The sequence below is a fragment of the Nothoprocta perdicaria genome, unplaced genomic scaffold (genome assembly GCF_003342845.1).
Source record: "Nothoprocta perdicaria isolate Ctin4 unplaced genomic scaffold, notPer1 scaffold_3, whole genome shotgun sequence".
NCBI lineage: Eukaryota > Metazoa > Chordata > Aves > Tinamiformes > Tinamidae > Nothoprocta > Nothoprocta perdicaria.
The window spans coordinates 10128694-10152778 of record NW_020455532.1 but is presented as its reverse complement, the minus strand read 5'-3'; the positions used below and the strand labels follow the sequence as shown (position 1 = coordinate 10152778).

Sequence of the window (24085 nt, the reverse complement as noted above, 5' to 3'; positions counted from 1 at the left end):
AAATTTGATAGTTTCCTTGACTACACTCACTCTGTGGCAAGACTAGGTTTGATCTTGAAAACTATTATTGCTACAGATTTTCTTTCCAAGCCTTCGGTTTGGTGTTAAGTGCTCTCATTTATGGAGGAAGAGATCAGGTTTATTCAATTTACAAAAAGGCTTTCTGGAGAGTGGGACCCTTAAGTTCTATTAAATTCCAGCACCTGCGCCAGGAGAGAGCACTCGCAGTATCTGGAAAGTATAATGAGAAGATCATGATCGACGGGTTGTTAATTAAAGCCCGGATTAAGCGGCGACGTTGCTGCCGTGAGGSGAAGCGGCGGTAGCGCAGCTTTCGCCTCACAGCTTTTCCCGCCGCGGCCGCGTGACGTAACCGCCCGCGCCCGGCACCATGGCAACGGCTGCGTCACGTAGCCGCCGCTTCCTCCCGCCCTCTCAGGCAAGATGGCGGCGTCCATGGGGCCGGTGAAATTCTGGAGGCCGGGTGAGGGTCGGGAGTGCAGGAATTCGCGCTTGAATACAAGGAAATGGGGGTTATTGTTGAGGGGGGCGGCCAGGAAGGCTGCCCGGCCCGGTGACAGGGTCCCCACGGCCTTGAGCAGTCCGTTGAAGCGGGACGAGGCTCCTTTTCCATGAGGAGGGGCCTATCCGCGCAGTGAGAGAGGCTACTTGGGGCTCTGAGGTTGGGGGTTATTTGTCTTTTTCCCGAATTTGGGCACTGTGCTGTGGTACTGGGGTTTATGACGCTCTCCAGCGTCCAGAGTAGCTCAGAAAACAGTTTCTTAGTTGTGTGTTATGGCAATGTATTCTAATAAGTGTATATATTGTATATACATATATAGCATTTCTTTAATATGTAATGAACGTATTTTATAGTARAATATTTGTATTTGGCCTTAATTTCTGTAAAGAAAACATTAGAAACTGCCATGAAATAAACAATGTGGGTGATGGGGAGCAGCATCTTTTGATTTGCCAAGATCCAGCTCTTCAACTTGCTGCTGCTTAAATCCCTTGTCCTGCGGAGCAGGTAGTTACAGGAACTGTTGTTATTTGTTCCTAAACTTAGTCTGGTTTGCCATATATTTTTTTCTTGACCTTCTCTATAGGGCCTAACTGCTTTTGAACAGCATTGGGCTGATAAAATAGAAATAACCTGAACAGACAGATCCTGCAAAGCAGGGGAATGYGCTTTGCTCTTTCCTCATTGAATAATGTAAAAGGCAACTGCAAATGATTTCTATACTAAGAATTCCAACTTCCTGTAGTAAAGGGTTTTTGTCTTTTTCTTTCAAGTTCACTTACGTGATTTACCAGCTTTGGTTGTCAGTGGTTTTATGGTAACCTGCAGCAGGAGTGAATCACACTTCAGTTACTGAGGAAAACTCAGATCTGAAGCGAGCGGCACATCTCAAAAGCAAACACGTTTGGTTTATACAAATCTTGTCAGGCAAAGAAGGTTCTGCTGTATGTTTAACTGGTAGCTTAGAGCATGTGGCTCTGCCTCTGAAAAGGATTTTTAAAAATGTATCTGAACTGCTATGGTGAAAAACAAGAAAGAGCCAAATGCCTTGAGGTGTATTTCTCTCACATGCTTATTTTTTCCTCCTCAGTGTGCCTATAAAAATGTAGACACTCACATTAGACCTATTTTTTTTTTAGTAGGAGATGCCTTTTTTTTTGAAGGATTTTCTTTATTAAATATTCTTTACTTGTGTCCTCTAGGCACAGAAGGTCCTGGTGTCAGTATCTCAGAGGAGAGACAGAGTCCCGCTGAGAGTAGYGCTGTAAACATCTTTTATAATCCTCATGCTTCCCTTTCTATTGAGCAACAGAGACAAAAGCTGCCAGTTTTTAAGGTAAAAAAGTTCTTGATTATGTTGAATTTCTTCAGTGGTATCTGGATTTTGTAGGTATTTCTGAAAAAAAAATACAGAATCACTTTACAGCATAGAATAATGATTTTATGACCTTATTCTCTCTATTTGTTTGCATCAGTTGTTCAGTTTGACAGCTATTACCAGGAGGTTATTTTTTTTAGATTTAATCTAAATTACTGTGTTTTGCACACACTGCAAATAGATTTTAATGAACTGTTTAACTTGTGACAATAAGCTATGTGAATTACTATGTTTATTGCCTATATAGTGTTCTTTTATTTTCTTAGTTTTATGCAAATCTGCTCTGGGTAGTAATTGTTATTCTCTCTTTCAGCTAAGAAATCACATACTTTACCTAGTAGAAAACTATCAAACACTGGTGATTGTTGGGGAAACAGGATGTGGGAAGTCAACCCAGATTCCACAGGTACGTATGTAGAATTGCCCTTTATTTTACAAAGAACTTTATGAATTATTTTATTAAAAACAAATCATTCGTAAACTCTCTAAATAACTGCATAGTCAATCAATTAGTGCCAGAATCAGCAAAAAATATGGAGTCTACAGAGCCAGAACCTTGCTGTAATCAGAGGATAACTGTTTTCTACCCCTGCATATTCATTTGCAGTATCTAGCAGAAGCTGGATGGACGGCTGAAGGGAGAGTTGTTGGGGTGACGCAGCCTCGTCGAGTTGCTGCTGTTTCTGTGAGTTTCTCCACATCCATTTTGTTTTTTTTTTACAGAATTATCCTTATAATTTCCTATTCAAATTATTTTTCTGTTCATTCTCTCTAGCTATTTGTGATTTTTTTTTTCAATTTTAGTAAGAAATGGAGGTTTATTGTATTAGCTGACTAATTAGTTTGTTGCAGAATTAATCTATGGAAGAGCTCCCAAGTTAGTAGACCTTTCTTCTTATCTTCTTTGTAGATTTCTGGTGCTAAACACTGAATTCAGCCTGATGAGTAGGTCCTGTCAAAGATGCTAAATCTAGAATAGCAGATGTAGAGGCTTTGAAGTAAAATTAAATTACATCAGCAGAACTGTGTAGAGGAAGCTACAGCTGTGTGAGATGGCACAAAATTGAATCTGAGCTGTAATTCTGCTCTTGTGATCCTTGATTTCCTTCACAAAGTGAAGTAGTGAGGTAAATATAAGTACAGTGACATAACAAGAGGAAGAAGCATGTGTTCTTCTAGCAATTCTTACCCAATTTCATATCTTTCCCCTTGTAAGAGAATGGAACAGAAAAAACGTGAAGTTTATTACGATTAATCTTTGTACTGTAGATTTCTCAAGTAGATTCATTGTGAAGCCGATCTGGCAAAATACACTAAAATGTTTAAAAAATAATTACAATTGTATATTCAATATATTGTATATTATATATATTGTAATATATATATTATATTTTAAATTGTATGTTCAGTATACAATYGTTAATTAAAGGCTCTTTTCTTAGGTTGCAGGCCGAGTTGCTGATGAAAGGGGTGCAGTGTTGGGTCATGAAGTTGGATATTGTATCCGGTTTGATGACTGCACCGATCCACGGGCTACAAGAATTAAGGTAAATACAAGAATTTCAATACAAGAATTAAGGTGAAACAATGTGTGTAGTCTGAAATGGTTGGTTGAAGCTCTAAAGGTGTTTCTGCAAAATTAGAGTTTTGTGGTGTCAAGGAAAGAGGGTAGATAGCATTTCTGTTCTGCAGGTGGTATACTAAGAGCTTGCCTAAAGTTGTTGTGGCTACTTCAACTAATATGAGCTTAAACTAATAGGAGCTGATCTGCCACTCAGAGTAATAGTGAAAGGCTGCAGTGAATCGAAGCTAAAACATCCTCACCTTTATAAAAATACTTTTATTTTTCCTGCATTTTTTTATCAAAATCTAACAGACTGGCCCGAAGTGATCTGCTCTGGATTAAATTGCAGCCTTTGCAGCTGTTCTTTAGCACAGTGAGCAGTATTCATGTTATTTGTTGCGTGCAGATGGGGGCTAGTTTTAGTTAATTGGAATAGCAGTGATGATGACTTGAGACTGCATAATTTACATTTCATTTTTTTTCCTGAAGCTACCCGTACTTTTTAAAGCAAAGGAAATGGAGATGTCTTAATTGCAGCTGAAATCTTTTTTCCTTTTTTTTTTTCTTTTTTTTTTTTTTTTTATCTGCAGTTCTTGCCCTATTCAGGGCCACAGCCTCAGGCCCAGATCAATAGTAACTGTTTTTTGACGGTTACATAAGGCTGGTGTCTTTCTGTTGGCTGAAAGTGGTAAATTAAAATGTTATATTTTGTTAAAATGTTTACTTTGTGTGTGTGCTGTAGTTAAATGATGCTCAAGTTCCCTTCCTTGAGAGGGCCAGGACTGGATCAGTGCAGAGAATGGTACCTGTGCAGCAGGTTTACTCATATTACAAAAGTAAAGGAAGAAACTTTAATGACRCTATTCCAGTGTTACCAGTCTGTTATTTTTCAATATAAAAATAATTAATTTTCCCAAATTCAAAACTGTTTAAAAAAGGTTACTTTGCTTATCTTCAGGACTAGCAGATGGAAGTATCTATTCATCTTCTACGCTGAAAGTAGATCAATTCCATAGACTATTAGAAAATGAGAAGCAAGCAGAAATTTAGGCAGATACTTAAAAATAGCCTGGATAATTGAAACTGTTTGTTATTTATTGAATTATTTTGCATTTTTATTTGCATTCACTTTTAGTTTCTAACTGATGGTATGCTGGTGAGGGAGATGATGGCTGATCCACTGTTAACAAAATACAGGTAAGGGAATATTGAACAAGTGTTTGCTGAAGTATATTGTTGGTTATTGGCTAAACTTTATTTATTAGACTAAAGTACCGTTAGTGTAAGTTGAAACATAAAGCTTTGAAAATTATTTAAAAACTTGACTTTTTAATGTTTTATCTACTGCTAGTAAATCACTTGGTTGTTGCAACACCAAGCCCATTGTGCTGTGGTTTTAGAACAAGAGAGAAACAGGCGACATGGGGTCTTTTTATCTTTGTCTTTCTTTTCATTTACCTGTTTCCAATTTCTCTTTGTCACAATAATCAAACTAGAAACAAAAGAAAAGCAATAAGAAGCAATTTTATTTCTGGCATCCAGGAAACTTTTCCAATGTCATATAGGTCTTTCTTCCTCCACCCGTTTTCAAAACTAAAGAATAATAAGTACATACCACAGGGTACTATTATACTCTATTTACCATGGTCTTACCTATTTTGGAAATGGAAAGATTTGCTTCTTTGCCTTTTTAATTAAACTTCTCCACTTAATGAATGTTAGCATTGATAGGCCAAGATGTTTTAAATTGTGGTATTTCAAGAAAGTGATTTCAGTGTCAGTCAAACTGCTCCTCAGTTCTTATCTTCCTGCTTTATTTGCAGTGTCCTCATGCTGGATGAAGCCCATGAAAGGACTCTTTATACTGACATTTCCATTGGCTTATTAAAAAAGGTTATTTCTTTTTAATGTCTTTTGTCATATGTTTACATATGACACTTCCTTTTCACTAAACCTGTAGTTAAAATGGCTGAGAGAGGAATTTCTAGTTCTGTGTTTATCCCACAGGTTGTACTTTAAGGTTTATTTTCCACATCTGATACTCAGCTCCTTCTAACCCCTTTCCCACCATAGGAATTTCTCTTCTAGTTAGATTACATTAGCAAAAAGTCATTTTTCGTTTTGCTGTTCCTGTGATCTGATAGCCTGATTGGCATCTATTGACAATTTTGAGCCTGCCAACAATTTCTGATTCCCCCCCGAAATTAATAGGAAGCTATAATGATTACAGGCTAAATAGCGTTCTTTCGTTCTTAACCTCAAATATATGTAAATATATAAAGCTGCACACACAGTCTCCAGGTTGATAGGTTGGACAATATGGATTCATTAGCTGTTTTATGGCAACCAGAGTATTTCTAAAGAGGAATCACTGGTAGTCTCAATGCTTTGAAACTTTATTTCTGGACTTGGGGTTGCACTAGATGATCTCTAGAGGTCCCTTCCAACCTTAACCATTCTGTGACTTGTGTCTCAAAAACAATTCTTACCCTCTATTTTCTTGCTGTCTGTTCTTAGATTCAAAAGAAGCGTGGGGATCTTCGGCTGATTGTGGCTTCAGCCACCTTGGATGCAGAGGTAAAAGGTTTGGTTTCAAATAAAGTGMCTTCAAATGGCAACTGCACTTCTATTTATTTACAGCTTGTTCTTTATATGCTGACTGTTTCTTGGGAAGCATTGCTGTGGTTTGAGTGGAGGCAGTGAGAAATGCAGGAAAGACTTTGCTGTTGTTAAATTGTTCTGTTCACTTTTTATTTTGTATTGCTGTGCTTTGTGAAGGTTACATTTGACGTGGCTTGTTACCATTAACATTAAGAAATACTAATAATTTTACTCAGGTTGACTTACGTCTCTACATACACATTTGTTTAAGAGCAGTAAGTCTACTTTAATGTGCAGAAAAATAGAAATCTACTTGGTTTCTTATTGTTCTTTCTATTGCTATAGGGTATTTTAAAAAGTTAATGCAAGAAATTTAAATGTATGAAGGGGATGTACACAAGTTTACAGTCAGCCTAACTTGTACAAAGAGACATTTCTGTTTGGTAAGAGCTGTAAAATTTACTTAACATATAAAAGAATATGCAGGCCCTTCCCCCAAACCTTTAAGAATAATCATTTTGAAGCTCTGCTTAGCTTTGAKTTTGCTACTACTGCAGAAGACCCAAAGAAAATGAATATGCAYCAGCTTTGTCCAGCTGTATCAGCTTATGTAACAAATTGCCTCTTTTCAATCTTTGGTAGGACARTAAATATGCAAGACAATGTAACTGTGTTAAATACCTGAATCCCAACCAGGATAAAGGTCAACAGAATCCAGCTTCAAAGCTTTCAAATCTGAACTTAAATTCAAGATTGTTGAATTTAAGAAGAGGTTATTCAAGTAATACTCATTTGACTTTGTCGTGTGTTTGTATTTCTCTTCTAATTCTTAAAAGTATCAAACTGAAAGTGTTTGTCTTTGCTTTTAATATAGAAATTCAGAGATTACTTTAATCAAAATGAGACCAATGATCGCAGCAAAGATACCAGTGTGATCCTTACTGTAGAGGGGAGAACGTTTCCAGTGGACATCTTTTACATACAGAGGTCAGTTCCTGTTTGATCTTGTTTGTGGTGGTTGGAGAATGTGTGTCCCTGGCATCATTTTAACTAGAAAAAACACTCAAGAGTTCCCAGAACACGGGTGGGGAGGTGTCACATTTAATTTGGGCAATTTAGCCATTCTTTCAAAATACTTTTGGCCCCAGCAAATTAAGGATATAAGTGTGACTTTTGTATTTCCAATTGAATCAATCTTCTGTTTTCATGAGGGACTGGAGGAGCTTTGGGACATTCCTYCTCTTTTTGCTCATTAGCATAATGGTGTTTCCCTTAGAGAGTGCAGGGACTAGTTATAAATTAATAAGGAACTACAAGTTCAACTACATTTTAAGGAAACAGTTATTCAAACTTGGGTGCATGATACTGGGTCCAGAGCGCCAATCCCATTAATCAGTAAATTGATTATATGAAAGAATAAAATASGTTTATAAATCCTTATAGTTATTGTTTTTTCTTGGATCAGGGTGATGATTGTATCTGGGTTTATGTATTTGAAGTAAACACTTTGAATATTTGCTTTAAATATAGCATTTTATTAAAAAAAAAAAGAAAGCAATGTAGGAGTCTGCTCTTAGTAGGAGAATACATGTAAATAAAACAGTTTTTAAGCTCACAAAGGTGTGAGGGAAAGGAATGACTTGCTAAAAKCTGACTCCCAGGAATCCAAAATCAGTTAAATGTGGTTGATCCATAACATCCTCAAATTGTCTTTTCTTCCTTTACTGAAGTATCTGTGCTTATTTTTTTCCACTAATGTGTCTCTTTTGTTTTCCTTCATTTTTTTTCCCCCCTTTCCACAGCCCTGTTCCAGATTATATACAAGCAACTGTGGAAACTGCAATGAAAATTCACCAGATAGAGAATGATGGGGATATTCTGGTATTTTTAACTGGCCAGGTAGATAAAATTGATACATAACTTTTTGCTTTGCAGTGTTCTATTATGGCCTTTGTGGCCTCCTGCTTTTCTTAGCTCTGCTAYTTTATTCATTAAAGACAATGATCCAAATTGGGCCAATTGAGTAGAATTGGGCCAATCCCAATGATTTCCAGAAAAAAACCTAACTATAGGATAAGAAGACCTTGTTATTCTTCCATCAAGAAGCAAGTTTTCTTGATTTTTGTTTCATTAGTTTCTTGTGTTAAATTCTGTGGGTTTTCAAGAGAATCTCTCCATCTATCACTACCAATTTGACTTTGAAAGAGTGAGCTGATGACGTGAGGAGATGGTGTTTCACGTTTTTTTCCTGCTTGGGTTTAAAGATAAAATATCTCAGATGGTCTAAGATTAAATATGAATTTGAACAGCAGATGTTAATGCTGTTACTGTGTCATTCTTGCCCTAGACACGACAGCATTCTGCACAATCAAAATASATTGGCCTCTCCCTTGCTTATCACAGCTTAGAGATGCCCAAGAAAACACTCCTGCTTCCTTCTTACTTTGTTCAGTCCTTTCTTGGTGATTTTTCTTGTGCATTAGTGTGATGCTGTTTCAAATAACATGGTACATGAATATTTATGTGAGAATGTATTCAGCTAAATAACGATTTATATGCAAATATTAAAATATTAGTGGAGCAGYTCCAAACATCTCGGAGTTTTGAACTATGAAAATTGTATCAAGATGATTATTTTGTTTATTTTGTATCTTCCYTTTGGATACGGTTGTAGGAAGAAGTGGAAAGTGTAGTTTCTCTGCTAATAGAACAGGCTCGGGCCCTTTCTCGCACTGGGATGAAGAAGCACCTCCGTGTTCTCCCCATGTATGCTGGCCTGCCTACTGTAGAGCAAATGAAAGTGTTTGAGAGAGTTTCTCGCAGCGTCAGAAAGGTAGGGCTGCTGTACACTGTTCCTCTTTGGTGCCTCAACGCAGAAATCTTCTTTATATAGATTTTTATATATGATACTCATATCATGAAAATGTTGCCAACTCCATTTTGGAGGGATATGTGGATTATCTGGGCCTCTGAATACTGTGTGCRTGGCAGTTTTTATGAAGTGAAACTRGTTACCTAGCAGCGKTTTTTTCTGGCTTTGCTCTTCCTTTTTGTTCAGGTCTACATGCCAAGTTTTATGCCTACTGAACTCAAAATAACAAAATTATCCTTCTGGTGTTGGAGGATGTTGAATGATGAAGAAAATCCATTTTTTCTTCTGGCTGTGGCCAAGTTGAAGACAACTTCAAAGAGTTGCCTCCGTAGTTCCAAGTGAAATTCCCTGTTTTTCCTGCAACAGTTGGAAATAAAAATCTGCCACTGCCCCACTACTTGCCCTTTGTAGCAAGTAATGTTTAAAATAGAGCTGGGAAGCAGAAAGAAACTGTTCTTAGTTTTATTTGCTGCATGAGGACACTTGATATTTGGTCAGATTATGGTTTCTCTGCAAAGACAGCCAAATTCTTCCACTTTTAGAAAGACAGAATAAATTTGAATAAAAAAGTGGTGGTGAAACTGTAGAAACTGGGTTTATTTTGAGTTGAGAGCATGTTCTGTATCTTTTTTTTTTGTACTCCATAGTGTGATCATGGGGACTGTCATACCTAAGATCTTTCAGGTGGCCTCTGAGTCCTGGCATGCCGATGCGGGGGCTCGTTAGTGTAACTGATAATTGGAGTGTTTGTGTGTGTAGGTCATCGTAGCCACCAACATTGCCGAGACCTCCATCACGGTTCACGGAGTTGCCTACGTCATTGACTGCGGCTTTGTGAAGCTTCGGGCCTACAATCCCAGAACCGCCATCGAGTGCCTYGTGGTGGTGCCGGTATCCAAGGCCTCGGCTAACCAGAGAGCGGGCCGCGCGGGCCGGAACCGCTCGGGAAAATGCTACAGGCTTTATACAGGTCAGTGATTTCACGTGCAGAGTAGCTGAACTTGCTCTTCTGTGCCTAGAATTCTGTATTACAGTATTTTTAGGACAACGTTAGGAGAACATAAATGCATTTTCATTTTTACTTGGAGCAGCAGATGAAAAATCTTGCAATTTTACCTCAGTCTGGCATTCTGTAGACATGAATTGCTCGCATATTCTGTATTTGTGCTTTGGAAAATGTTTCTCGATGCTTAATACGAGTGGAAAAGGTGCTGTGAGACTGAGAGCAATTCCAAGCCTGTCGTGGTGATACAACTCAGTGGCAAATCTGCAAAGTGTGTTTGTCTTTTATAATGCTTTTAATTTCTGGCATTAAATTAGTTCAATTTGTAATACTCACCTATATATACACTGTAGTATGATGAAAGTCTCCTTCAGAGCACATATCTAAGAAAGAACTCTGGAAAATCTTCCGACTATTGAGGACAATTTCTTCCTTTTCTGGCTTCTCTTAGCAATAGGGGCCAACCCAAATACTTTGCTTGAACTGATAGGACTGGCACTGTACAAAAATAGCTGCTATAAATGAATCTGTTGGCTATCTGGTAATGTTCAGAAAGTTGCAATCCAACTTCAGCTCCTTCTTTAATTACAGAACACTTTGCAGTAGAGCAGTGTGATCAGGTTCCCTCAGGTTCCCTTTGTTTGTGCTGGAGCTTTGAAACTGAGAGACCAAGCAGACTGAGCACCTCTGCTTTGTCACGTACTTTGTCCCAAACCTTAGGTGTTAGTTTCAATATCTCATTTTCTGTGAATAATTATTTTAAATTAGTGTTCTTGTAGTGAAAATATGCTCAGTTTCAGGTTTTGACTCCTCTTTAAAAAAGCTTTTGTAATATTTGCACACTGCGTTTCACTTTCATGATAAAAACATCAAACTCACATACGAAAAAACATCTGCAGATTTTGGGATGAATTTACAAGATTTCAAATTAGTATGTGGCTCAACTGCAGAGTTAGCAATTTAGAAGAACATTTGCTATTGAAACTATGCATTAAAATTCAAGTAACTTAAAATATACTAATTGGAGAAACCTCACCTTTGAGTTACAGTATTTTTAACACCTTTTAAGTGTTTGTATTTCATTTTTCTGAATTGAAACAAATACTGTCCTGTTGAATGTATGTAAAGGAAGCTGAAACGCAATCCTAAATAGCTTTTTTTGTTTGCTTTTCTCCCAAAAGAGGAAGACTTTGAGAAGCTGCCACAGTCCACRGTACCTGAGATGCAGCGCAGTAACCTCGCTCCTGTCATCTTGCAGCTGAAGGCTTTGGGAATCGATAATGTGCTCAGATTCCCCTTTCTCTCGGTGAGTCTTAGACAATAAAATTTCTCCTCCTTTAGTGAGAAGGAGGATCACTAGATCTTGCTTATAACCCTCAGAGGGATTAGTTTCAAATTATTGAAATTGTTATTACCTTCAAAAATGTATCTCATGGCCCACCATCAGGTAGCAAAGTAGCTTTCTGTGAATCAGTTAGTGCAAGTAACGTGTGACTGTTTAGAAATAGTGAGAACTTGCATCCTAGAATTTCTGTGAAGGATCAAGAATGAATTTAAAATTCTGTAGAACAGTAGCTCCTTTGCACTAACTTTGTAGAGAGAAAAAAAAGCGCGTATCAGCTGAACCAAAATGCTGCGTGATCATAAGAAATACAATACCAGTATTTTGAATGTCTTTCCATAAAGTTTTTAGCTCCTTCTGCCAAGATTTTGATTCCATTGATGTGGAAAGACAATTGATGTGGAAAGATGTGGAAAGATAATAGTATTAGGAGAGAAAGTTAGGAAGTACTTGTTCTGATGACCTGTATTGTCGCTGTTGGACCAAGACTAGTGTGTGGCCTAATTCTGCCTCCTGACAGGATCTTGAGACTAGTGTAGGATGGTGCTGAGCGCTCTATCCATTCTGGGTAGGTAGAAAGGTAGCTAAACAGAGTTCAGGATTTAGAGGAAGGGAAAAACTAATGAATTTTGACTACTCATGTGTTCTTATTATGATGATGACTTTAAATAATGCACATTTTTTTCCCTTCTCAGCCTCCTCCTGCACAGTCTATGGTGCAAGCTTTGGAATTGCTGTATGCTCTAGGAGGTGAGAATATTTTGCTTTGCTTTACTTGCATTACAGGAGATGTGGAAGAAATGTTAATTTATATTTGATTTTGGGATAGCCATTAATCAAACTTGCTTTTGAGAAGAGTTCTTTGAGTGGAAGAAAATACAGCCTCGACCACTGCAGACATTTTGCTGGTGTTTTGTAAAGGGCACCTGGCTTTTCTTGGAGTTTACTTTCTATTCCTCTTAAGTTATTTCAGAAAGGCAGGCAAGCAGAAGGCAGTAATCACTTTTTGGGAGGAAATTTAAGTACTGTGTATTTCCTTGCACTTTCATGAGAGATGTCAACTCTGTTATTGCTGGGAATAGCACTCTGAATTGGTTAGGGTATTGGTTTAATGTTAACAGCAGCTCCCTTGTTCATTTTTCTCCAATCCTGATGGAATGGGTGGCGATGTAGATGGAATTAGGATACAAAGCTGAAGAGTACTAAATTTGTTTGTATCCCATTATTTGATAAGCTGTTAGATATTCAAGTTGGTAGTGTAGTGGTGAATATTCATTTTTGCATTACTGTGCAATGAGAACCTGTAGTATTTTCAAGTATAAACAACAAACTTTGAAAGTGCAAGTTTGTCAACTCCTTCATTATCAGGTTGATTGTAATAACATGGAAATTAGTTTAAAGTAATTGCCACTTCATTTATTTCCTGTTAGGATTTAGAAGTGCATTGTTTCCATTTGAATTGTGTCTGTTAGCATGCAGCACTCATTGTCTGGTGGTGATGTGCTTGCCTATGTTAATCCACATATAAGAAAAGTGCAAGAACTCTGCATAGACTTTGCAAGGAAAATCTGAGACTTGAATTTGAGAGGCAATGCACTGGAGACTAGGTTAAAAGTTTAATAGTTTGCTTCCCTATCTGTTATCAGATGAAACGTCACATTGTAGTTCCTCAGACATTTCTGTTGATTGWTAAAGGAGGTACCATTGCCAAAAGTCATCAACAACACATGTTGTTATACTATAAAAAATGAGTTATAACTTAAAAAAATGAGTTCTAGCCTGTATAGCTACTCGGAAAGTAGCATGATTAAAAGGCTACATCTTACAAGAGCGGCCCTGTTAGTGTTATCATTGATCCTGCAACTGGGTCAGAGTTCTGACAACAATTTGGATGTTAACTCTCTTTCTGAACATGCCTTTGGCCTTCAGCTTGCAAACTTTGACTTGCTGCAGGCTAATCGGTGAACTTGTTCTCACTTTATCAGCTATGAATGTGTGATCYAACCGCTTAAAAAATGTATTAATTGTTTCCCAAAGCAGCAAATTTACACCTGGGGKGACTGAAGCTGCATTTCCCATGTGTAGCATCTGTGTTTCATTGCACAGCACAGTGGCTTTTCAAGCTCTTCGATGCCTGTGTTTATGCAGCTCACACAATGTTTGCTCTCGTTTTAGGGTTAAAGTTTTTGGTTATGGACAAGCAAGTAGATAAGGATGAATGTTGCAGAAAAGCCAGTCTGACACAGGCTCCTGCTGAATACCTGGACATTTTTAAGCATGCTGGAGTAGTATTTTTGTACACAATATACTATTTCCTTCAAGCAAAGCCAAAACCTGACACAGGAACATGTGATTTAAATGAGCTCTGCTGCACTTWAACTTACTGTTGGGAGTTAATTCAAAACAATATTTGCTCCCTAACATGACGATGAAGAGAAGGGTAGTGTAAAAGAGCTTGTGTAAGGTTTTGGAAACTTCTAGAGTTTTGTGTCTATTTTTACATCACTTAAAAATGCTGTGTTTTAACTTATGGCAGTGTGCACACCTCTTGTGTAGATGTGTCTGTCTTGGCCTTGCTTATTTTCTGGGCTGATTCAGTTCCATCCAGCACAACGGAGAGTTTCCCTTGAGGCACTTGGTTCTTGGCAGCCATTTCAACTTGGAACACCAGTTTTCACACCAGCTCCACAAAACAGTGAGGAGCCAGGGAATTTCAAGGATGGATTCACAGCCAAAACCATCGGAGGGAAATAGAGAGGAAAGGACAATAAACTCCTTGCTTAGCTCTGGCAAGCTAATGGCAAAACATTAAGCTCATGGTAGATTCACATGCAAGTACAGAGCTCTCCTCTGTTGGCTGCTCAGTTTTGGCAGCAAGGGGGGATGTTTAACCCAAAGGAAGGTGTGTGCAGCTGTGTGAGATACAGATTTATTCTAGTTTTTATTGCTGCAGTTTAAGGTGACTTATTAAGGAGCTTTTATATAAATTGCAGAGGTGAAATTACCCTAAAGTTTGCAGTAAGGACTAAATTTTTCTTGTGCAACTATGTGCATGAGAGGCAAATGGGCAATTTAGGATCAGGATCCTGTCGTGCCAAGGTGGTACCCCCTGGGAAGCTTGTGCAGAGCAGACACTTTTATGGCTGGGATAGCTCTGTTGGATAAACACATTTTCAGAACTGATTACACCAGGAATATCCTTTCAACTTTATCCTTTGATGCCCCTTTGAAAAACTCACCTGTCAGTTTGAGGTCATTATTTTAAGTCTAATGTAGGAGAAAAAGAGAAAAACAGATTAAAAAAAAAAAGGGGGCTTTATTTTTAGCTTTATTTCTGATACAAACAAATCTTCAATGTTACCTTGTAAGTTGTGGCCTATTAGAAACAATCCTTCCAGTTAAGTTTAAAGCCTCTTTTTTCCTCGACCCATCACATAATTAGGAATGTTTCTTGACAATTTTAATGGCAAAAATACTTGACTGAGCTCTCCTGAGTGTGTTTAGCTAAGACCTTTTCCTAAGCAGAGCTTAGGGAAGAGCTGAAGAGCTGATTTCCTAGGTACCTGGCATGGTAGTTGCTTCCAAGATTATTTCAGGGAAACTTTGACCTGGGCCAAACTTATATCTCATGCAGACCTCTGTAGCAGCACACCCAAATACCCACCAAAGAGCCCTATCCATAAACCACAGATCCATGCAAAATTGTTTTGAGACTTGCAGATTCGGCAGAAGCCAAACAATTATGGCTTGATGAGGAAGCTAAAAAGAGCGTAATTTCTCTTTTTTTTTCTACTGATGAAGCCAATTTTATTTCTGCAGATGAAAGACTAAGTAGCTGAAGGTGCTAATGATGGTAGCACTTGAGCATGTTGCATTGCCCTGGTCAAATGACCTACCTTGCTTTTTGCAGTTTGTGTTGATATATATCACTTAATCATTTCACATAAGCTGCCTGTTGTAGCTGTTTCTTAGAACAGTATTTTGGCAATGTGTGAAATGTCTGTTAGGCCTTTTTTTCATTGTAAGGGTGTAGTGAACTTCTTTCGTTGTCATAAAATTGCAGCATCTCAAACGCTGAAGGAAAGCGAGCACTTGATGGAGATACTTGCAGCTTTAGATATGCTGACACGAGTCGCAGGAGAAGATCTCGCTCTTTGACTTCATGTGTGGTTCTGGTTTTCCCTGAAACCCAACTAAAGYACAACTGTGCTTTGCTCACCATACAGTTTGACATACAGCGTGTTATATAACACATGGACCACAGTAGCTTCCTYGATCTACTCTGCTATGGTTGTTTATGCAGACTAAAGTGCTCCCCAATCCTGTTGTTTACTCCTTCCTTGCGCAGCTTTTCTTGTGCTCTGCCCCTCGATGYTCTTCTCATCATTCCCTGTGTCATTCATCTGTATTTGTTTCTTGTTCTATTTCCTGGGGAGTGCTTTGCCATTTATTTTTATTTCTCTGAATTTTCCACACAGTGCTCAAGTTTAGAGAAAGTATCACCCCRTGGCTTGCAAGGGTAGCACTTCCTACAGCAATTTAATTCTAGGAAGCYGTTTATCTGAAACGGAAAATATGCRGGAATGTTCACGAGTGACTGGGAACTGAAAATCAAGGTGTTGTGTCTCTGCCTTGGGCCTCTTCTCCTCCCATAAACTCTCTGCATCTGGACTGTGGCCAACATGTACTTGATGCATGAGGCAGAATAAACTGCAGAGAAGCCTTCCTTGTATCTAGTTTAGATATTAAAATCAAATCACTTTTCTCCATGATCTAAGCAGMTATGACTCAGAAAAATGACAGCATGTCATCCCATAATGCTGCTTCCTGTACCACAATTATGTCTCTTACTATAATTATACTCATTTTTTTTCTTATCAGCACTCCTGCTTTTCCTCACCCTGTTTAAAGATATCGCTAAATGCTTCAAAAGGAGATGCACGACTAACACTTAACTTTCTAGACTAAGCACTATCCAAAAATCATAGAATCAGAGGATGCTTAAGGTTGGAAGGGACCTCTAGRGATCATCTAGTCCAATCCCCTGCACACACAGGGTCCTAGAGCACGTGGCACAGGGCTGCGTCCAAGCAGCTTTGGAAGATCTCCAGAGAAGGAGCCTCCCCAGCCTCTCTGGGCAGCCTGTTCCAGGGCTCTGTCACCCTCACTCTTAAGAAATGTTTCCTGAAGTTTCTGTGGGACTTTTGGTGCTTCAGTTTGTGGCCGTTTCCTCTAGTCCTATCGTTGGCCACCACTGAGAAGAGGCTGCCCCCTCCTCCTCAGTGCCTCYCTTGAGGTGTTTATGGACCCTGATCAGATCCTCCCTCCGCCTTCTCTTCTCCAGGCTRAACGGGCCCAGCTCTCCCAGCCTTTCCTCACAGGGTGGATGTTCCAGGCCCCTCATAATCCCTTCTTAGATAGAGTCGGGCACTTGGCCTGTTGCATTGCATTTGACTTCAAGTTTTCTAAACTGTTTGCCAGAGCAATAGAACTTGATCAAAAACAAAGGGACTTTTATGTTGAAGTACCTTTCATTTAAAAGAAATACCATGGACTTTTGAGGGAATAAGCTAATATATAGCTCACAAATTTAGTTTAATACTAACTCAGCAATTTTTAGGTGCATTTATTTTATTTTAGTCCCTAATTCTGCTCTTTTGTGCACAATAAATTCTTAAAAAAAGACTTTGAGTGCTACTTTAGCCTGTATTAGAGTTGTATTTGTTAATGTGCTGCAGGTTTGGATTCACACTGCCGTTTAACAGAGCCTCTTGGAATGAGAATAGCAGAGTTTCCTTTGAACCCGATGTTTGCGAAGATGCTTCTGGAATCAGGTAAGCCAAAAAATCCAGTTTTATTCACGCTCATCTGAGGAGAAGAAAAATGCCTTGAGTAATTGTTGTGTAGTACTGGATGCTTCCTAGACTTGGAACAAGCTATATGGTGTGAACTTCAGTGAAAATAAAAGACTTGGTTTAACTCGGACATTTCTAATAAAGTTAATTGAAGTCTAATCAATTTGTCTTTGAAGCTTCCTATTAAAAATATTCTCTATTATACTCAACCCAATGCCATATTTATTTGATATTTAGAACTATGTAAGATTATATTTTAGTTTGATAGATGGTAAAAAGTATTCTGCTTTCCCTCTGCATTTTCCTATATTTTGTTAGGTTGAAGGAAAGTTTCCGTTCCTGACTTTCTCTACTTATTCTTCAGGAAATTTTGGTTGCTCTGAGGAGATTTTGACCATTGCTGCCATGATGCAGATTCAGAACATCTTTGTCATCCCTCCAAACCAAAAATCACAAGCTGTAAGTTCAGTCATGTCTCTTTTTTGCCTGGGTCAATATTTCTAAATTTCTGTCCAATGCCTGTTACACTGCAAATTTGTATCAAAATGAAAAATAAAGCAATATTTATAACTGCCAAGGTTTGTAAAAGAGCTAAAAACTTCCTTTTGAAAAGAACAAAAAGCAGGCTTAAGATACCTTAAATGGATGTGAGCAACCATATGCATCCTTCTCTTGAATTTTTGGCATCTATTTTCAATTCATTTTTCAAGTTTCAATTTTGGAGCTCCTCTGAGCTCCAGAATATAGGAGCTCAGATATATATCTATAGATATAGACAGATAGATAAATATATATAAGCCAGTAGATTAATATTGCCTAAAGGTGCTGTGCTTTGTGCAAAGAATTAGGGTAGTCTCCAGAAATACTGAAGATGATGAAACTGAAGGTAYTGGAAATTATTATTGCAAAAAATATTCTGCTTATAAAAATACATTTCCTCTTTTCCAGGCCAGGCAGCACAGGAAGTTTGCTGTGGAAGAAGGTGATCACCTCASTATGCTAAATGTTTATGAAGCCTTTGTCAAAGTGAGTCTGTTTGTATACATGTGGATTTTCAGGAATGGGTAAAGTTTCTAGTTCTGAATCTGGAAGCCCTGGATATGGCATCCTCAAAGCTGTAGACTCGCCAAGTCTATGAAATACTTCAGCCATACAAAGTATATTAAATGAATAGTAGTATAAATGTGATATTTAAGAAGTGTCTGGTCATATTTTGCCATATTCTTTCCTGTAGTCCCTCTGAACAGGGAAGAGAAAGAGTTCTCTGGTTTGGGTACAATACAGTTTTATCTGTAGACTTCTATAGACTTATATATTTTCAGGCAACAATGGAAATTTTGCCTTTAAAATTTTAAATCTGTGAAACTATTAAAAATATCAATATGCAGAGACTCTTGGAGTAAGTGCTGGCTTCAGGAGAAACAGCTCTTTGACTAGAGGAGACCAAGGAAAACAGTGTACAGGAAAGGCTGCTCRTGTGTTGAGATAGAAAACTGAGACTGATACATGATATGAAGTATTTATGAGAATGGAATGATTGCTTCTCTTCTCCTTCCTCATTTAGGAAGAAATGAGGTACACTGAGAAAATATCCCCTGACCGTTTATTCTGCTCTTATTTACGAGTTATTTGAAGGAGGTTTTGCAGTTAGTGGCAGTAGGCTGTCTTGCTGGTTGCTCTGTAAATAGATAATTTTCAGGGAAAATTACAAATACATTGTAGGAGATAGGGGGAAAAAAGAACAGTAAGAATAAAACCATGTAGTCTGTAAGATTTGAGTTTCTGGTGGTGGTATTTTGATTACAACTTTTTTGTTTTTCCCCTTCTCACTGTTCAGCACAGCAAGAGCTCTCAGTGGTGTCAGGAACACTTTCTAAACTACAAAGGACTTGTTAGAGCTTCTGTTGTAAGAGAACAGCTGAAAAAGCTTCTTGTCCGCTTCAAAGTGCCAAACTCATCCAGTGAAGGTGAAGAYTTGCTTATTATTGCATTTATTTATTATTATATATATTTTATTATTTTTATTATTATTTAATACTTTTAAATTATTATATATATTTTTAAAACCTGTTGCTTAGTATATATTGAAGGTAGTCTCTACATTTTTAGTCCACTTCCTGTTTTTCATATAACTATTTTTTGAGTGTTTTCTGCATTTAACATAATTTTAAATCCAACTACTTTTTTCCTAAAAAATGACTGTAAAAGAGCAACATGAGCTGTGCTGGCAATTAACATTTATTCTGTTCTTAAAATTTCCAGCATGGTTATATAGAGATTATCACCACTTACATATTTCAGATTTTGAAAAAGYAGAAAATAAATTAAAAGTAGAAAATAAAATAAAAAGTCCGTGATAAAATAAAAAATAAAATAAMAKTCCATGATAAATTACCAAGTTTCCCTTTTTACCTTTTAAAAATGATGWTTTCTTTACTATGTTTGATATGATACACAGGCATTGAGGTTTTTTTATTTTTTCAGCTGTGTTGGAAGGGCTTGGTTACTATGAGTTTTTACATAGAAATTGTGATATGTAGAGAAATGGAAGCTGGAACAAAATGTGGAGTTTGCCTTCAAACTTTTGCATTGAATCAGGCTTTGACAGCAAGAGCTGTTTGAGATGATTAAGCGGATTAGAGGGTTGTTTTTTGYCCTTGCATTGACACATTTTACCAAAAAATATTCTTTTCTTCAGGTGATCCAGATACAGTTTTGAGGTGTATAGTTTCTGGATTCTTTGCTAATGCAGCTAAATTACATTCTACTGGAGCTTACAGGTAAGAATATGTAGTTTCATTGGAAATGTTGTTCAGCTCAACAAATTGCTTTCATATGATAAATGCACAATGCATCTCTAGATCTTAGCAGTAAAAAATACATGGCAATTGCTGTAGTAAGCCTTCAAGTTTTGTATTTTCAAACTGCTTCAGTGTTTCTTTTTTCTTAGTACAAGCAATTAGATAAATTAAAAATGGGTAGCTGTTACTATTAATTAGCTGAACTGCTCCTTTTACATTTAGTATAGGTAGAAAACTTGTAGCACATGAAATTCTCAGTCATTTCTTTGGCCAGGATTTRAGCCTGGTTTTAATTGAAAGCCTATCCATTAACTCTAAACACTTACACTTTGCCCCAACTCTTTCACTGTCACCTTTTATCAGTATTCTGGCGAGGGATGAAAAGAAGCAAATGTTAAATAATAAATCTGTGTACATCCTGAACTAATATCTTGCTTTCAAGGACTATACGTGATAATCATGAACTTCATATTCATCCCACCTCTGTGTTGTATACAGAAAAACCTCCTCGCTGGTAAGTTAGAGCTGCTTTTGCTTGCTTTGTGTCCTGGAGAAGTCATTTTGGAGCATCCAGGCATTTCCCTGACTTTTCTGCATCAGTGGAGCAATAAACATAGGAGATCAGTGGTGAGAACTCAAGTGGTATTTCTTTTTCAACTGTCTATAGGCAATATTCCAGTAAAACAGGGGAAATGTGTGGCTTGCACTATCAATAAATGGCAGAAGTTGAAAAGCCAAGACCTGTACTTTAAATTGCTCTCTGAGTGCTCTTGATACATAGACAGAACTGGAATTAATTACTTCTTATTAGACTCTTAAGTAAATGTTCTGTCAAACAGGTATTGCAGACATTGTGTAAGACTTGCTAGGAGAGGGTTGATGTATGAGAGGGCAATGTGTGAGGCAAAATGTTTGATGGCAGTTTATGGTTGTCTGAAAGACTGAGGAGAAATGGTTGTGTTTTCATCTAACTTAGGTGTTACAATTTAAATTTGTGTGCCAGAAATACTGTGTTAACAAATGGAAGGGTCTTTCTAGCTACCAGCTGACCACGATCAACCTAAATATTTGCCTCTTGTCAAAACACTTGTCTTTTTTTGCCCACTGCTGTGACTGTGAAGCATAAGCTTGGCCTAGGTACTCAGTCTCCTTTTGCTTTTGCTCTTACAGCTGCTGCACAGGGTCYGTAGAAATATAACTGGCTTGAACTTTCTCTCTCCTAGGGTCATCTACAATGAAGTCATTCAGACTGGCAAATACTACATGAGAGATGTGACTGCTATTGAGTCTGCGTGGCTCTTGGAACTGGCACCTCATTTTTACCAGCAGGGAACGGTATGGAATCGGCATAGACCCCAAACCATTCTATCTGTGTTACTAGCTCTTGTATATAAACCTTTAAATGTTCATGTGTGTCTGATGACATAAAAATTAATTTGGGTTGGTTCCTAAGTCCTACTTCACACTTTGATTTTTAGAGGAATCCTTGCATTCGTTGCAAATGTTTATGCAAATCCCAAGATCTCCTTTGAGTGTTAATTATGTTTCCTGAAAAAAATCAGTACCAGTCACTTAATACTCGAAATGGGGAAGAATAAATACTATTAGTGCAAATCTCTGTTCCAGGTTCTTGATTGTTTTGTGTGTAGCACCTTTATATTAGGAATGGCTCATCAGTAGTGTCCCTATGGCTTTGTGCCTACACCTTATGTGCAGGTGTATTGTTTGGAGAACATGTCTCTCTCCATGTATTTTTACACATTGATAAATTGTTTTCAATGGGAAATTGTGCATACACTTACATTTACTTCCAAAGTAATATAGTATATATAATATATAGTGCGTATTATACCAGCAYGCAAAATCACTCCAAGATATATGTAATTTTTTGGCTTTGTAGATTTATTTTCGCTTTATCAATAACAAGCAGGTCTTGCGAGGGGTGGTTTTGATACTTGTGTGAGAGTCAATTTAATTTGAGATTAAAGACCGAGTGTATTCTAACAGAACTTTTTGGAATTGTGGTGCCACTAAGCAGCTTTTCTTTTCCTCTTGCAGCATCTTTCTTTGAAGGCAAAAAGGGTCAAAGGAGATGACTGAGTCACTGATTTGATGTGACAATTCTTGTGACAGCAGTTGCAGAACCTACCTGTGATTTGAAGCTGCCTACAGYCCGTTCAGCAGTCAGTACGTCAGCAATCCGACCAGGCATCAACTGCAACGTTTCAGTGCCTGTCAGGATCTATAAGGGCCTTCTGTTCCTCATCTAACTGATCACTGTTGTTGATCTGGGCATGTGGCATCTTGTAAAAAAGGTAGACAACTGATTTTTAAAAATTGAAGAGAATACACAGGACCACAAAGAACTAAAACCTTGAAGAGGAAAACTGAGTTTCTGGAATGGTATAATCATCTTAGAAGAGCAGGGAGTGGGGTGCTGTGCCTTGAATTACCTGGAGCACTGTGACGGAGGCTGACTTCTGGCAAGAGATAGCTCAGAGCAATGAACTRGACCTTGAAATGCAAAGGGCTTCCCTGGAAACACTGATTCCGTGTGACTGACTGTCCCAAACTGGTGCAACTCATGCTCCTGAGCAGTGGAAGTCAGTGCAGGGATTTGCTGTTTGGGAGAAAGGAGAAGTAGCTGAGCCTTTCTGAGAAGATCTTTACATTTTTCTCAAGCTGGAGACTATGCATATATGTTCAGCTACTCAAATTCACAATTGAGGCTTTATTTTTTTTCTGTCCAATGAAAGAAAAAGTGTTAACCTATCACCACTTGGCAATTGCTGAAAATTGCAGCAAAAGTGTATCATGGAACACTGTTTTTAGACCCACTCATTCAAGAAAGATGAAAACATTCTGTACATCTCTTACAAGGAACAGTCTTATCTATTTTCTTTATTAAGTATCTGGTCTTTGCTGCRAGGACTTGTCACTTTACTGTAAGAGAAAGATATTACAAATTGTTGCCAGTTTAACAGGGACTCCTTGGCTGTTTTTCCATAAAGACCTATGCTTTTTTGTGTATAGACAAGGTAGATGGAACACATATATTTATTTTTTCTTCCTAGCATTTTGCTACTTATTTTAGAAACATGTTGTCTGTAAGTTTTATCTTTGTAAGGCTGTTGATTGGTGGATGTGTTTTGGGTATGTTAACCACATTTTTTTTGTTCTTTATGTAAATAAGTGAAAATATCTGTATAGAATGTAAATATTGCTATTCTTAGAATTGACTTGAAAATATTCTGAATCTTCATTATGATTTAAACAGCTGCAGAGTGAATATGTTCTGTCATGTGCAACGTATGGTCAATGTATTGACTGCCAGCGCGAAAAGACCTACCCATCTTAAGTATTTGGTACCAGCTTTATGTCACCCTCTCTGTTTCTCAATGAACCTCATCTTCTCTGTTTTACTGTATTAGAATAGAAGCTYTTTGGGGTAGGGACTGTTTTCTAGTCAAAGCCAAGAACATCTTGGGCACTTGCTGAAAAGATCCGTCACTTGCCTTTATTAATTTTTTTTCCCCTCTGAAAGGATCAGCAAAAGAACTGGACATGAGGACTGATAAAATGTCCATGTCTCTGCCCTTGGAAAATAGTTTTAAGAAAAATAACATGTTGCTTCTGTAAGTTCTCGTGCCGCGTGGGGATGGAGGCCACGGGAGGCCACACGCAGCCCTGCAGGGCCCCTGCAGCCGCGTGTGCACGGAGGCGCCAGGGCTGCACGAGGGCCTGTAGTGCCCCCCAGCCCTGTGCCCGCAGAGAAACCCGCAGGCCCCATGAAGGCCCTTAGGCTCCCTCCCTATCCTCGTGCGTGTGGAGGCCCTGGGAGGCCACATGAAGGCCCATAGGGTCCCCCCAGCCCAGCACGAAGCAGGGAGGCCACAGCTCGAGCAGTGAGGCCCTGGGGTGGCCTTAGTCAAAAGCATTGAAAGCAGTACAAGTTCAAATAAAATTTCAAATGAAAGTTCAATGAAAGTTCAGAAAATGAAAGCAAACAAATGCTTAGTGAGATGCAAGCGCTGTGTTTTCTGTGTAGCATATGATTTAAAAATATGTGATCTTATACATGACACAGATGCATGAGGATTGATTCATCTGGATATTTTGTGAATGAACAGGGTATATAATGAGCTA

The 24085-nt window shown here is 38.1% G+C and overlaps 1 protein-coding gene across 1 annotated transcript; it reads left to right on the top strand.

Moving 5' to 3' along the window:
• Positions 1 to 444: 444 nt before the first annotated feature.
• Positions 445 to 23289, top strand: DHX35 (DEAH-box helicase 35). The gene is made up of 22 exons (XM_026042037.1): positions 445 to 484; positions 1726 to 1859; positions 2215 to 2307; positions 2509 to 2586; positions 3344 to 3448; positions 4601 to 4662; positions 5289 to 5358; positions 5983 to 6042; positions 6941 to 7053; positions 7869 to 7965; positions 8741 to 8899; positions 9698 to 9908; positions 11123 to 11247; positions 11979 to 12033; positions 17022 to 17117; positions 17503 to 17597; positions 18087 to 18164; positions 18976 to 19105; positions 19837 to 19918; positions 20382 to 20453; positions 21163 to 21274; positions 21998 to 23289. Exons 1-22 carry the CDS (start codon positions 445 to 447, stop codon positions 22037 to 22039), a joined length of 2109 nt encoding a protein of 702 aa, XP_025897822.1. The 3' UTR covers positions 22040 to 23289.
• Positions 23290 to 24085: the final 796 nt, after the last annotated feature.